Source organism: Nycticebus coucang, chromosome 16 (assembly GCF_027406575.1).
Source record: "Nycticebus coucang isolate mNycCou1 chromosome 16, mNycCou1.pri, whole genome shotgun sequence".
Taxonomy (NCBI): Eukaryota; Metazoa; Chordata; class Mammalia; order Primates; family Lorisidae; genus Nycticebus; species Nycticebus coucang.
Window position 1 is genome coordinate 93,684,293 of NC_069795.1, and position 14,457 is coordinate 93,698,749.

Genomic DNA, 14,457 nt, shown 5'->3' on the forward strand with positions numbered 1-14,457 from the left:
TGAGCATAGGAACTAAGACTGCCCTTGTAGAAGTGGCCAGGAAAAACTACCATGGATACTAAGAGCCACCTTGAAGAGACAAAGGCAATCAACTATGGATATGCAAACCATTTTAGAAGCCTAAAGCTTCCATTAAGATTGTCTAAGAATAGGCTTTGTGTCCACAGCACAGTGGTTACAGGCTGGCAGGTTTGAACCCAGCCTAGGCCAGCTAAACAACAATGACAAGTGCAACAACAACAAAATAGCCAGGTGTTCTGGCAGGCACCTGTAGTCCCAGATGCTTTGGAAATTGAGGCAGGAGAATGGCTTCAGCCCAGGAGTTGGGAGGTTGCTGTGAGCTGTGACGCCGCAGCACTCTACCAAGGGCAACACAGTAAGACTCTGTCTCAAAATAAAAAAACATGGGGTGGCGCCTGTGGTTCAGAGGGTAGGGCGCTGACCCCATATACCAAGAGTGGTGGGTTCAAAACCGACCCCGGCCAAACTGCAACCAAAAAATAGCCGGGCACTGTGGTAGGTGCCTATAGTCCCAGCTACTTGGGAGGCTAAGGCAAGAGAATCTCCTAAACCCAGGAGTTGGAGGTTGCGGTGAGCTGTGTGACACCAAGGCACTCTACCAAGGGCGATAAAGTTAGTCTCAACAACAACAACAAAAAAATCTCAGACTATGAAAGTCTTCCACGTGGTGACCTCCTAGATCAATGGTTCCAACCTTCCTTCTTAATGCCATGACCCCCTCACCAACCATAAAATTATTTTCATTGCTACTTCATAACTGTAATTTTGCTGTTATGAATCATAAATGTAAATATCTGATAAGGTTGGGGGTCACCACAACATGAGGAACTGTATTAAAGGGTCGTGGCATTAGGAAGGTTGAGAACCACTGTTCCAGATGAATATTCTCAGTGTTATTTATTTCTAAGGAGAAAATGGAAGGAAGGTATTCTCATCCAGTTCCTCACTCGACTGTGAATCATCACGCAAAGTCCTTCGACAAGAGCTTACATCAACCTGTTTCCCTAAAAGGTAAAAGGAAAAATAAACAATATTCTCTCGCCTTTTAAGATGTTTGTGTACCAAAATTTACTTCCTACATGGAAAAATGCCAAAATTGGGTATGTTATACAAAGACTACTAGAAAGAAATTAAAAAAAAGCAATAAAATGAAATGGACTAATGAATCCAATTAAATATTAAAATATGCCATGATTACAGTGCAAAGATTTGTCACTCCCTCTTTAATAAAATGAGAAGCCACCAAAAATTTCAAAATATTCAAATACTGCTAGAATAAGCTAAAATGTGTTAGCAATATATTAAATCTAATATAAATATTTGTATGATGAATATGTTCTAGGTTCATGCATGTCAGCTGAGCAGTTACAGTTAGAGAACTGTATCCATTATAGGTGTATGTGTCATAGAAATCAGGAAAATAGGCTGGGTACGGTGGCTCACACCTGTAATCCCAGCACTCTGGAGACCAAGGCGGGTAGACTGCCTGAGCTCATGGGTTCAAGACCAGCCTGAGTCAGAGTGAGACCTCATCTCTAAAAATATAGGCGTTGTGGCGGGTGCCTGCAGTCCCAGCTACTTGGGAGGCTGACGCAAGAGAATCATTTGAGTCCAAGAGTTTGAGGTTGCTGGGAGCTATGATGTCACAGCACTCTACCAAAGGTGACAAGTGAGACTCAATTCAAATTAAAAAATTCCAAAAGCCTTATTTTAGGGCTCTTTCCACCAAACTCCAAGTTGAACTTTGTTACAACAAAGGTCTCCAAGCGGGCATGGTGGCTCACGCTTATAATCCCAGCCCTCTGGGAGTCTGAGGCAGGAGGATCGCCTGAGCTCAGGAATTTGAGACATGCCTGAGCAATAGTGAGACTCTATCTCCACTAAAAATAGAAAATCTGAGGCAAGAGGATCTAGAGTCCAGAAGTTTGAGGGTGCTATGAGCTATGACACCACAGCACTCTATCCAGGGAGAGTCATCAGACTCTGCCTCAAGAAAAAAAAAAAAAAGTCTCCATATTCAAGCACACAACCACAAATTAACTTAAATGGAACTCCAGTCTGGATACCAAAGCTAGCAATTTTTCATTCAAGTTAATAATGTTCAACTATGCCTTTCAAAGTAACAAACAAACCAGGAGCAGTGGCTCATTCCTGTAATCCTAGCACGCTGGGAGCCTGAGGCGGGTAGACTGCTTGAGCTCAGGAATTCAAGACCAGCCTGAGCAAGAGCAAGAGCAAGACTCCGTCTCTAAAAATTAGCCAGGTGTTGTGGCAGGAGCCTAGAGTCCTGATTGCTCGGGAGGCTGAGGCAAGAGGACAGCTTGAGCCCAAGGGTTTGAGGTTACTATGAGCTATGACACCAGGCTACTCTACTGAGGGCAACCAAATGAGACTGCCTCAAAAAAATAAAGTAACAACCAAATAAAGATAATATGAACCAGTTTTCATAAATTGTCTGTATTTCCACTCCAAATAGTATTTACTATAAAACTGATTACTTATCCTAATGGCTCATTTTCCAACACGAGATACATTTATTGAGTACTGTTGCTATGTTATCTGCCATTATGTATCATTACAATTTATAAAGAAATAGAAAAGCAAGCTTAACATCTGGAATGCACTAATGGGAGTTTTCTACCAATACTATTATCTCATTCATATTTAAGGTTGATACTTCAACAAATGAGTTTCATACCAACTTTCTTTACAGTATTACATCCTGGAAACTGGATACTCCCAAAAAGAAATGTGAAGTCATGAAGATTATGTTCACATCCCCCTTGAAGTGTGAGCATTCCCCTAGAAGCAAGACTAACAATGGACTTAGTATTATGGGAAAGACTGAATCCTGAAGACTGACACCTAAAAGTTCAAATTCAAAACTTCTTTTAAAGGTAGAAAGGAGGCTGGGCCCAATGGCTTAAGCTTGTAATCCTAACACTTTGGTAGGACTAGGCAAAAACATCACTTGAGGCCAGGAGTTTGATAGGTTGCTACCAACCTAAACAAGAGCAAGACCGTGTCGCTACAAAAAGTAAAAAAATTAGCCGGGTGCGGCAGCACACTCCTGTACTTCCAACTACTCAGAAGGATGAGGCAAGAGATCACTTGAGCTAGAGGCTGAGGTTGCAATAATATGTGATCTTGCCACTACATGCTAGCCAGGCCAAAAGAGTGAGCCCATCTCAAAAAAGCGGAAAGGGAGGAGGGACACAGAACATAAACCACACATTTTTATTTTATCTTTTGCATGAATATTTAGTTAAAAAGTTATAGTGTAAAGGAGCGCCTTCAGTTTTATTTCCTTTTTTTTTTTGAGACAGAGCCTCAAGCTGTTGCCCTAGGTACAGTGCCATGGCATCACAGCTCACAGCAACCTCCAACTCCTGGGCTCAAGCGATTCTCCTGCCTCCGCCTCCCAAGTAGCTGGGACTACAGGCATCCACCGCAACACCAGGCTATTTTTTGGTTGTAGCCATCATTGTTGTTTGACGGGCCCGGGCTGGATTCAAACCCGCCAGCTCAGGTGTATGCGGCTGGCGCCTTAGCCACTTGAGCCACAGCCGCTGAGCCTTTATTTCCTTTTTTATCCAATTACTCTCTAGGTATCCATTTCAACATTTTAACTAAAATATATAAATGTAAATGTAACCATAACACCTGACAATTTACCATGTAGCTGGAAGGAAAGGCACATGTCACAAGAACAAAAACTTGCCAATTCTTATTTTAGCTAATAATACTAAACCAGAAAACTCTATAATTCAAAAACAATTTCTTTTTTATTTCAGATATGCTAGACCCAAGGAAAAAATATATAGATATAGCAGCTTGAGATGTCTATGCAACACATGTTGTGTGTTCCTTATGAACGAACAAGGCAGATATCTACAATAAAAGATAAAAACTCTGAAATCACAAGACTGTAGGAGTTGGGAGACAGATTTCTACTGTCCTTCCAACAGCCCTAAACATTATTTATATATGCAGTTTAAAATAAAATCTATTCTGGCTAAAGACTGATTTAAAAAAAGTGAAAAAAGAGAAGAACACTCCATTTTCCCATTACTTTCAACTTTAAAACCCTATTTTCCTAGCAAAATGAACCATTAAAAGACAAATGCTTAGAAAAAATCCAATACTATATTATATATTAGAGATTCTAAAAGATATGCCATCATTATGCTAAAAGACAAATGAAAAACCTCTAGGTTTGAATATGAAAATTTTCCTTTAGACCTTTTGACAACTTTCTAATGTAAATTATATAGTGCTTTCCTGAGGTCACTACTGACAGTAACTTACATGTTATAACTTCATGTAAGTCTCATAAGCTAGATTATCTGGAAAGCCTATTCAAGCAGCCAACATATATTTAAAGCAATAACATTTTAGACTAAATCCTATGAAACTGTCAATACTCAACCACACCTGACCTAGAATAGTGGAGCTTTCATATGATCCAAGCCTAAAATAATACCTGAAGAGTTCAATGGAAAAGCTCTCTTGGAGCATTTTGTTCCACTTTTCCTACTAATGACTAAATCAAAGTCACCTTTTCCTTCTTCTAGGACGAAGGACTCTCAAGAGATAAAGAAGAACCAGAGCTGCGAATCTGGCGTAAAACTGACCAAAATCTGTAAAAAATATTTGAAAGAACTAACACTGAAAATAGTTATCAGTTTGTTTTCCAACCTCCAGGCAATATGACCTTGGACAAGTTAATAAAGTATTCATGGGATTTAGAGGCCCAGTGCCTGGGTTCATGCCTGTAATTTTAGCGCTATGGGAGGCCAAGGCCAGTGTATTGCTTGAGCTCAGGAGTTCGAAACCAGCCTGAACAAAGCAAGATCCCAAATCGAAAAACTAGCTGGGCGTTGTTACAGGCACCTGTAATCCTACTACTTGAGAGGCTGAGGCAAGAGCTGCTGTGACTAATATTTAGAGGTTTCTTCGGTAGAGCTATCACAGCACTCTACCCAGAGTGACAGACTGAGACAGTCTCAAAAAATAATAATAATAAATAAAAAAACCACCAGTATTTATGGTATTCAGAAAACAGAAACTGCTATGCTAAGTTGAAAAACCTGTTTAAAAAGCATGTTACTGGAGCTTCCAGGCTGGTGAACACATGTATGTGCTGGGCACGTGACCCACAGAAGACATGGAAGCTCTGATTTTCGTATCTTCCCCCACCACCACCATCTTGCCTTACTCACCTCTTCCATTTCACTATTTCTGAGTTGTTTCCTTTATAAAAAAAGGTATAGGTGATCAAGCCTTACTATCTAGAAGTAGGATTGAAAAAGATAGCTATTTTGCAAAATTCCAGAACATTTTAAGAGAAAACAAGTGGGCCATACATGGTGGCTCACGTGCACATTTGGGAGGCCAAAGCAGGAGGATCCCTTGAAGCCAAAGAGTTCGAAACCAGCATGGTAACATAGCAAGACTCCACCACTACAAGAAGGGAAAGAAAGGGGAAAAGAAAGGGCTTTGCTGGGTGTACAGGCGTGTGCCTATAATCCTAGCTATTCAGGGGTGGTGCCTGTGGCTCAGTGGGTAGAGCACCAGCCCCATATACCAAGGGTGGCAGGTTCATACACGGACCCAGCTGAACTGCAACAACAACAAAAATCCTAGCTACTCAGGAGGCTGCCACAGGAGGATCACTTGAACACAGGATTTCAAGTATGAGTGAGCTATGATCATGTCATGCATTCCAGCCTAAGGTGACAGAGCAAAGACCCTGTCTTGTTTTTCTTTTGAAACAGAATCTGGCTCTGTTGTCCAGGCTAGAGTACTGCGGCGTCAGCCTAGCTGACAGCAACCTCAAACTTCAGGACTCAAGAAATCCTCCTGTCTCAGCCTCCAGAGTAGCTGGGGCCATAAGTATGCATCACTACACACAGCTAAATCACACAGCTAAATGTTTCCTTTTTTTTTTTTTTGAGACAAGAGTCTCACTATGTCGTCCTAGATAGAATGCTGTGGCATCACAGCTCACAGCAGCCTCAAACTCTTGGCTTAAGTGATTCTCCTGCCTCAGCCTCCCAAATAGCTGGGACTGCAGGCCCAGGCTGGATTTGAACCCGCCAGCTCCAGTGTATGTGGCTGGCGCCCTAGCCACTGAGGTACAGACACCAAGCCTGAGAATTTCTGGGCTTCTGCCTTGGCCTCCTGCGGTGCTAGGATTGCAGGTATGAACCACAGCACCCAGCTAAGACCCTGTCTTAAAACACAACAAAAAGGGTGGTGCCTGTGGCTCAAGGAGTAGGGCGCCGGTCCCATATGCCGGAGGTGGTGGGTCCAAACCTAGCCCCGGCCAAAAACCAAAAAAAAAAAAAAAGAGAGAGAGAGAGAGGGAAAAGAAGAAGAAAAGAGAGAGAGAGAAAAAAAATTAGCCGTTTATTAAGAATTTATAGAACATGTCTCAGCGTCTGTAGCTCAAGCGGCTAAGGCACCAGCCACATACACCAGAGCTGGCAGGTTCGCTTGAGCCCGAGTTGAAGGTTGCTGTGAGCTATGATGCCATAGTACTTTACCCTGGGCTACAGCTTGAGACTGTCTCAAAGAAAAAAAGAAAAAAAAAAAAATCTATAGAACAGATATGAAAATGTCTAACGTCCTAATTAACTGAATTTTAAAAATCACAAATATATATAATATAATCCTAACTTCTGCAATTTAAAAGTATATTCCTTATCAATGCAAAGAAAAAAAATGGAAAGAATTTTGGTAAATAAGATTTAAGTTGGTGTGGGTGGACCAGCACTCCTACATTAAGAAGGTTAGTTATAATTCTGTTAGTTCATTTTTTTACATTAAGCTTTATTACTCTGAAATTAAAACAGGGCAGGACCAGGCGTAGTGGCTCACGTTTATAATCCTAGCACTCTGGAAGGCTGAGAGCAAGACTCTATCTCTACAAAAAATAGAAAAATTAACTGGGCACTATGGCAGGCACCTATAGTCCCTGCTACCTGGGAGGCTGAGACAGGAGGATCCCCAGGAGTCTGAGGTTACTTTCAGCTAAGCTGACATCATGGGACCATAGCGAGGGTAAGAGAGTGAGACTATGTTTGGAAAAAAAAAAAAAAAGGCGGTGGCAGAAGGCTTTTAAAAAGTTTCCTGTTTCCAAAAACAAAACAAAACAGTTAACAGCTCTGCTCAACGCCTGTAGTTCAGTGAGTAGGGCGCCAGCCACATACACAAGGCTGGTAGGTTCAAGCCCGGCCCAGGCCTGCTAACCAACAATGACAACTGAAACCAAAAAATAGCCTGGCATTGTAGCAGGCTCCTGTAGTCCCAGCGCCTTGGGAGGCTGAGGCAAGAGAATCACTTAAGCCCAAGAGTTTGAAGTTGCTGTGAGCTGCAAAAGTGAAATAAAACATTCTAGGGTCATCATCAATTCCTGAATTACTCAATTCTTAAAAATCATTCCATCTCTAATACACAAACATTTTTATTCATATCATAGGGAGTTAAGTCACAGAGATGGTTCAAGTCAGGGGCTCGGTGCCCATTGCTCAGTGGTTAGGGTGCCGACCACATGCACCAGGGCTGGAGGGTTCAAACCCAGGCCAGGCCAGCTAAACAACAAAGACAACAACAACCAAAAAACAGCCAGACACTGTGGCAGGCGCCTGCAGTCCCAGCTACTTGGTAGGCTGAGACAAGAGAATCGCTTAAGCCCAAGAGTTTGAGGTTGGTATGAGCTGTGACGCTACAGCACTCTATTGAGGACAACACAGTGAGACTCTGTCTCAAAAAAAAAAAAAAAAAAAAAAAAAGAACAGGGCAGGAATGGAGAAAGCAACACCTCTAGCACCCCAGCAAGAATAGTTTTTCCTTTAATGTGAAACTTTACCAGTAAGTGTCCAAACAACAAAGTATAAAAACCTCTACTCCAAATTTGTAATCCTAGAAATTTTCAAAACCTGTTATTCCTTGCTTGACCTAATTCTTGCTTGCCCAAATTGTAGAAGCAAAATTCTATATAAGAAGTAAATTTTGAAAAATGAAAATCAGGTTCTTTTATCTATCCTTGCAGAAAGATGTTATTAGAAAAGAACACAATATTTATAAAATATTTTCAATGGACTCTGAAGTTCGAATGAACATGGTACGTACTCGGCAGCATTGAGTCATATACAGCACCCACTAAGAGCCCTATTTCTTCACACTCTGCTTTGAAGCAGTCACTTGCCACCTATTTCCTTGGATCTTCCCATGCCAAAGACATTTTCTACAAGAGCACTAATACACACACCTGAACTACAGTAACAGATCTCCTTATAAAATTTGTTAGTACTCACTTTGATGAAATCAACTATACAGAAAAAAAGTGATTAAAGTGAGCATTAGGGAGGTGGTTCATGAAGCCCTGAAAATTATAACACGCTTTTCCTTTAGCAAAAGCAAAATAAGACGATGTGAACTTGCAGCAAATAATTAAAACACAGATATAATTTTCTTTGTATTTATTTATTTAATTTTTTTTTTTACAGACAGAGTCTCAGTTTGTCGCCCTTGGTAGAGTGCTGTAGCATTACAGCTCACAGAAACCTCTAACTCTTGGGCTTAGGCTATTCTCTTGCCTCAGCCTCCCAAGTAGCTGGGACTACAGGCGCCTGCCACAATGCCTGGCTATTTTTGTTGCAGTTTGGCCAGGCCGAGTTCAAACCCACAACCCTTGGTATATGGGGCTGGCGCCCTACTCACTGAGCCACAGGCACCACCCCCAGATACAATTTTCAAATTAAGATTAATCGAGGTTGTCAGGGACTAAAGCAATGCAATTCTTTTGCCTCTTTGAACAGTGTCTAAGATTAGTATACAAAATTTACCATTTAAAAAATAGAAAAAAATTGGCAAATAACAAAATCACTTGCAAAGTGCTTATTAGTACAGTGTGTCTAGCACAGAACATATACTTTTTAACCCTTTACGGAGCTCTCAGAAATGAAACATGCAAATTGAGGCATGTAGCAGCCACACCAACCCTTAGGATACACAGCACACTACTGGGTGGTCTTTATTTTTACTAATCAAAATAATTCACCCATGTTGGATTCAGTTTCAATATTTTTCTTTTTTTTGAGACAAAGTCTCAAGCTGTCGCCCTGGGTAGAATGTCGTGGCATCACAACTCATAGCAACTTCAAACTCCTGGGCTTAAGCGAGTCTCTTGCCTCAGCCTCCCAAGTAGCTCGGACTACAGGCACCTGCCATAATGCCCGGCTATTGTTTGGTAGTAGTTGTCATTGTTGTCTGGCAGGCCCAAGCTGGATTCGAACCCGCCAGCTCTGGTTTATGTGGCTGATGCCCTAGCAGCCTGAACTACAGGCGCCGAGCCTCAGTTTCGATATTTTATAACCAAAGTAATATGCAAACAAAAACATCAATATTGCCATACCCATAAAAACCTTAATAGGGTGGCGCCTGTGGCTCAGTGGGTAGGGCGCCAGCCCCACATGCCGAGAGTGGCGTTTGAACCCAGCCCAGGCCAAACTGCGACAACAAAAAAACAGCCGGCATTGTGATGGGTGCCTGTCGTCCCAACTACTCGAGAGGCTGAGGCAAGAGAATCGCCTAAGCCCAGGAGTTGGAGGTTGCTGTGAGCTGTGTGATGCCACAGCACTCTACTGAGGGCGATAAAGTGAGACTCTATCTCTACAAAAAAATAATAATAAATAAATACACCAAAACTCAATAATCCTTTTTTTGTGTGGTACAATTCAAAACACAGTTCCATGCATAATACAACACTGCATTGTACGCACTGATACGTTTTACTTCGCTGTCTTGTGGATATAACATATCTACAGCTGGCCGTTTACCATATTCTTCTTGAACTGCTATACTTAGATGGAAAATGCCTTTTCATGAGACAGAATGGATTGTTATATGAGTAACCAAATGTCCTAAGAACAGCTGGAAGATGTCTAAAAGTGATTTTTTTATGAACATTGGCATTTATTCCTGATATACTGGCATCAAGATCATATGTTTAATTCAAATTGTCTTCTCTCTATTGAGATTGCTGAGGATTGACTTCTTTTAAATTTTAAATGCAGGTCTACACTTTTGTTTTCCAAGTCACATTCTGAGGTACTTGACGGTGGACATTTTTATGGGAAGTATTTTTAAAGTTATGTCTATAACCAATTTCTCCAACAATCATACTTCTGAACTTGACTCTTCAAATTTATTGTATTCCAGACTTGTATATACTCACACAAGATGCTATACTATTTGCAGGAGGCGCCTGTGGCTCAATGAGTAGGGCACCAACCCTATATACTGAGGGTGGCGGGTTCTAACTTGGCCTCGTCCAAACTGCAACAAAAAGATAGCCGGGCATTGTAGCAGGCGCCTATAGTCCCAGCTACTTGGGAGACTGAGGCAAGAGAATCACTTAAGCCCAAGAGTTGGAGGTTGCTGTGAGCTGTGATGCCACAGCACTCTACCAGGGTGACAGTTTGAGACTCTGTCTCAAAAAACAAACAAAAAAATTAAGTCTTCCAATTCATGAACATGAAATGTCTCTGCACGGGGCAGCACCTGTGGCTCAGTGGGTATGGCGCCGGCCCCATATACTGAGGCTGGCGGGTTTGCACCCGTCTCCAGCCAAACTGCAACAAAAAAAAATAGCCAGGCATTGTGGCAGGTGCCTGTAGTCCCAGCTACTCGGGAGGCTGAGGCAAGAGAATTGCCTAAGCCCAAGAGTTGGAGGTTGCTGTGAGCTGTGACGTCACAGCACTCTACCGAGGGTGATACAGTGAGACTGTATAAAAAAAAAACAAAGATTCTACTGTTTACACAAATTATTTCAGGCACAACTGTGAAAAATATTAAGGAGGAAATGTATGATGCTTACAGACTCAAGTCAGGTAACATTAACAGTTAATGTGTGCTGTCTTTTTGTTTGCAAAATGAACAATGCCTACAACTGTTCACACTAAAGGAATATCTTCTACAAAGGAAAGTTTAAGCGGTTGCAAAAATATTTTAGATTATTTTCTTTTTTTAATACTGTAGTATTTTACATTTAGTTCTGTAATCCATTTTGAGTTAATTTTTGTGAGAATTTCAGGTTGTGATTTATTTATGTTTGCAGGTAGATAACCAGTTATTTCGGCACCAGCTATTGAAAAGACTTCCTTTGTGGCAGCATCTCTAGCTTGGCGGCTAGGGGGCCGGCCACATACACGGAGGCTGGCGGGTTTGAACCCAGCCTAGGTCTACTAAAATAAGAATGAGAACTGTAACAACAGCAAAAAGAAAATTACCGGGCCTTGGGGAAGGTGCCTGTATTCCCAGCTATTTGGGAAGCTGAGGTAAGAAAACCGCTTACACCCAAGAGTTTGAGGTTGCTGTGAGCTGTAACGCCAGGCACTCTACCAAGGGCAATATAGTAAGGCTCTATATCTTAAAAAAAAAAAAAAAAAAAAAACTTCCTTTGTTTCATTATATTGCCTTCATGCTTGCCAAACTTATGTTGACTGTATTTATGTTAGTCAATCTGGGGATTCTTGTTCTCCTCCACTATCTATTTGTCCATCCTTACACTGATTATTGCAGTTTTTTGTTTTGTTTTTTGTTTGTTTTTTTGAAAAACAACCCCAGTTTTTATTAAGCAGATTTACACAACTGGTTATTCATCTGTAGTTAAAACATTGTAAGTTTGCATTTACTGCTAACAGTTTTTTGTTTGAGACAAGGCCTCTCTCTGTTATCCTGGCTAGAATACAGGGCATCATCATAGCTCATCGCAACCTCAAACTCACAGGTTCAAGAGATCCGCTCCAGTAGCTGGGACTCCAGGTATACACAACCATGCCTGGTTAATTTTTTAAAATATTTTGTAGAGACAAGGTCCCGCTGTTGCCCAGGCTAGTCTCAACCTCTCGGCCTCAAGCAATCCTCCCAGTTACGCCTCCCAAAGTGCTAAGACTACAGGAGTGACCCACTGTCAGGCCTTGATAGCTATTTATCAGTAAAGGATCTCAGCTTAGCTACCCCACCCTATATAAAGGAGGTACAAATGAGATTTGAAAATCTCTTTGAATATTACTACCAAGACAACTTCCTATGAGAAATATATTTAGCATATTTGAGCACCTAAGAGGAATGGTACCAATTTGTTGGAAACTAGAAATCAAATTTTCTATGTGCATCAAACTCATTGTTGCACCTGTGTCTATTACTTCCAAGTTTGGTTTTTTTTTAATTTTTATACAGACAGGGTCTCATTAATGTTGCCCAGGCTGATCTCAAACTCTTGGTCTCAAGTCATCTCCCCACTTCAGCCTCCGAAAGTGCTGGGATTGCAGGTGTGAACCACCCTGCCCAGCCTACAGTTTAATTATAATCTAGCAGTTTGGGTTTTTCTGTTTGTTTGTTTGAAGACAGAGCCTCACTACAGCACCCTCAGTAGAGTGCAATGACATCACAGCTCACAGCGACCTCAAACTAACTCTTGGGCTTAAGCAATTTTCTTGCCTTGGCCTACCAAGTAGCTGGGACTATAGGCACCCACCACAACGCCTAGCTATTTTTGTTGCTGTTGTTGCAGTTGTCATTCTTGTTTTAGCAGGCCTGGCCAGGTTCAAACCCACCAGCCTGGGTGTATATGGCGGGCGCCCTACACACTGAACTATGGGCGCCGCCCTTCTACGTTTCTTTTTATCCAACAGCAAAGAACTGTTTAACACTGAAAACAGACATCCAGGATATACTAAGCATGAATCAAAGCAAGAGAAATAGGATCTCCTATTCTTATTCGAGATAAGGACAGAAAAGGCCTGAATAACATATACAACATCAACAGTTTTTTAAACTAAGTATTTTTCTTCTTCTTTACTCTCTGTACTTTATTTTCTATTTTCCAAAGACATTTCTAGAATATTCTAGAAGGCAATATAGTAATTAGAATATTTCACATTGCCAGCTCAGTGCCAGTAGCACAGTGGTTACAATGCCAGCCACATGCACCAAGGCTGGCAGGTTCAAATGCGACCTCAGCCAACTAAACTATGACAACTCCAACAAAAAAATAGCCAGGCATTGTGGCAGGCGCCTGTAGTCCCAGCTACTTGGGAGGCTGAGGCAAGAGAATCGCGTAAGCCCAAGAGTTGGAAGTTGTGAGTTGTGACGCCATAGCACTCTACTGAGGGCAACATAGTGAGACTCTGTCTCCACCAAAAAAAAAAAAAAAAATTTCACATTGTTATATCTGAACAATATTGACAATGACCATTATAAAAAGATAACATTTACAAGGACGCTGAAGCAAAATTCACAGGAAAAATTTAAAGTAATTTAGCAAAAAGAACAGCATACCAGTTTCTTTTAAAATCAAATTGTTCTTATTTTTGCAATTATTTTCACTATAGTTATAATTCCATAAAGCTAGAAATGGGAGAGCGGAGATCAGTTCTAACGCCCCAAAACTCAAGCACTGCTACATTACACAGCCATTACCAACAACAGAACAGACAGAAGAAAGGAATTAGATGTATCCTCAATGAGTTAAGCCAATTTCCTATAAGGATGTTTACTTCAACCAAAAAAAATAGGAATAGGAAAATAAACTTAAAAATTCATACCTCAACTTCATCTCCTTCACTGATTTCTTTTTTTATATCAGGTGGTGGTGGTAATCTAACTTCATTAAATGGAACCTGGCGTTCTGGCTGCCAACTGAAGGATTAGAAAATAACAATTTTAAATTATGTCATTTTGATAGCCTATGAAATATATACTCTATGCTTATAGCTATACAGTTTTCAAGTTAATTTAACTTTCCCTAAAGAGGGAAAAAAACAACTTTCATACTATATATTTTCCCAAGTAATTACTGAGGGAGAATAGATTTTGAATGATTCTTGATGAAGTTTATATATAATTAACATCATTGATAATTACGTACTACCAACTAAATTAAGTATTCTAAGAATCATACCTAGATGATTTTGCAAATGAAATAGTCTAAGTTCACAATGATGACTTAGATTTGAAATAATGTCACACCAACACAACTGACAAATAGTAGTTAAGTTCAATTTATTTCAGTTTTATAATATGACTTGTCCAAAAAGGAATACAATCTCAGACTACAAAACAATATAAATTTGAGAATTCTTTTTAGCATACATGTTCACGAAATACAAAAAAAAAAAAAAAAAAAAAAAAGGCAATTATTCTGAATAGCCAAATTATAGAAGATTTCATTTTCTCATATTCTATTTATCTTTTCCGCTATGGGCACATATACCATAAATTAAACCTAGAAAAAGGCTGGGTGCAGTGGCTCATGCCTGTAATCCTAGCACTCTGGGAGGCTGAGGCAGGTAGATTGCCTGAGCTCAGGTTTGAGACCAGACTGAGCAAGAGCAAGATCCCATCTCTAAAAGTAACTGTGCATTG

The 14,457-nt window shown here is 40.7% G+C and overlaps 1 protein-coding gene across 7 annotated transcripts in view; it reads right to left on the bottom strand.

Moving 5' to 3' along the window:
- Positions 1-14,457, bottom strand: part of FXR1 (FMR1 autosomal homolog 1) — an 89,135-nt gene that overhangs the window by 38,292 nt on the left and 36,386 nt on the right. For all 7 annotated transcript variants that reach the window (XM_053564191.1, XM_053564188.1, XM_053564187.1 and 4 more), the window contains exon 3: positions 13,638-13,731. In XM_053564191.1, coding sequence (XP_053420166.1) covers positions 13,638-13,731 — 94 coding nt within the window. The remainder of the gene's footprint in view (positions 1-13,637; positions 13,732-14,457) is intronic.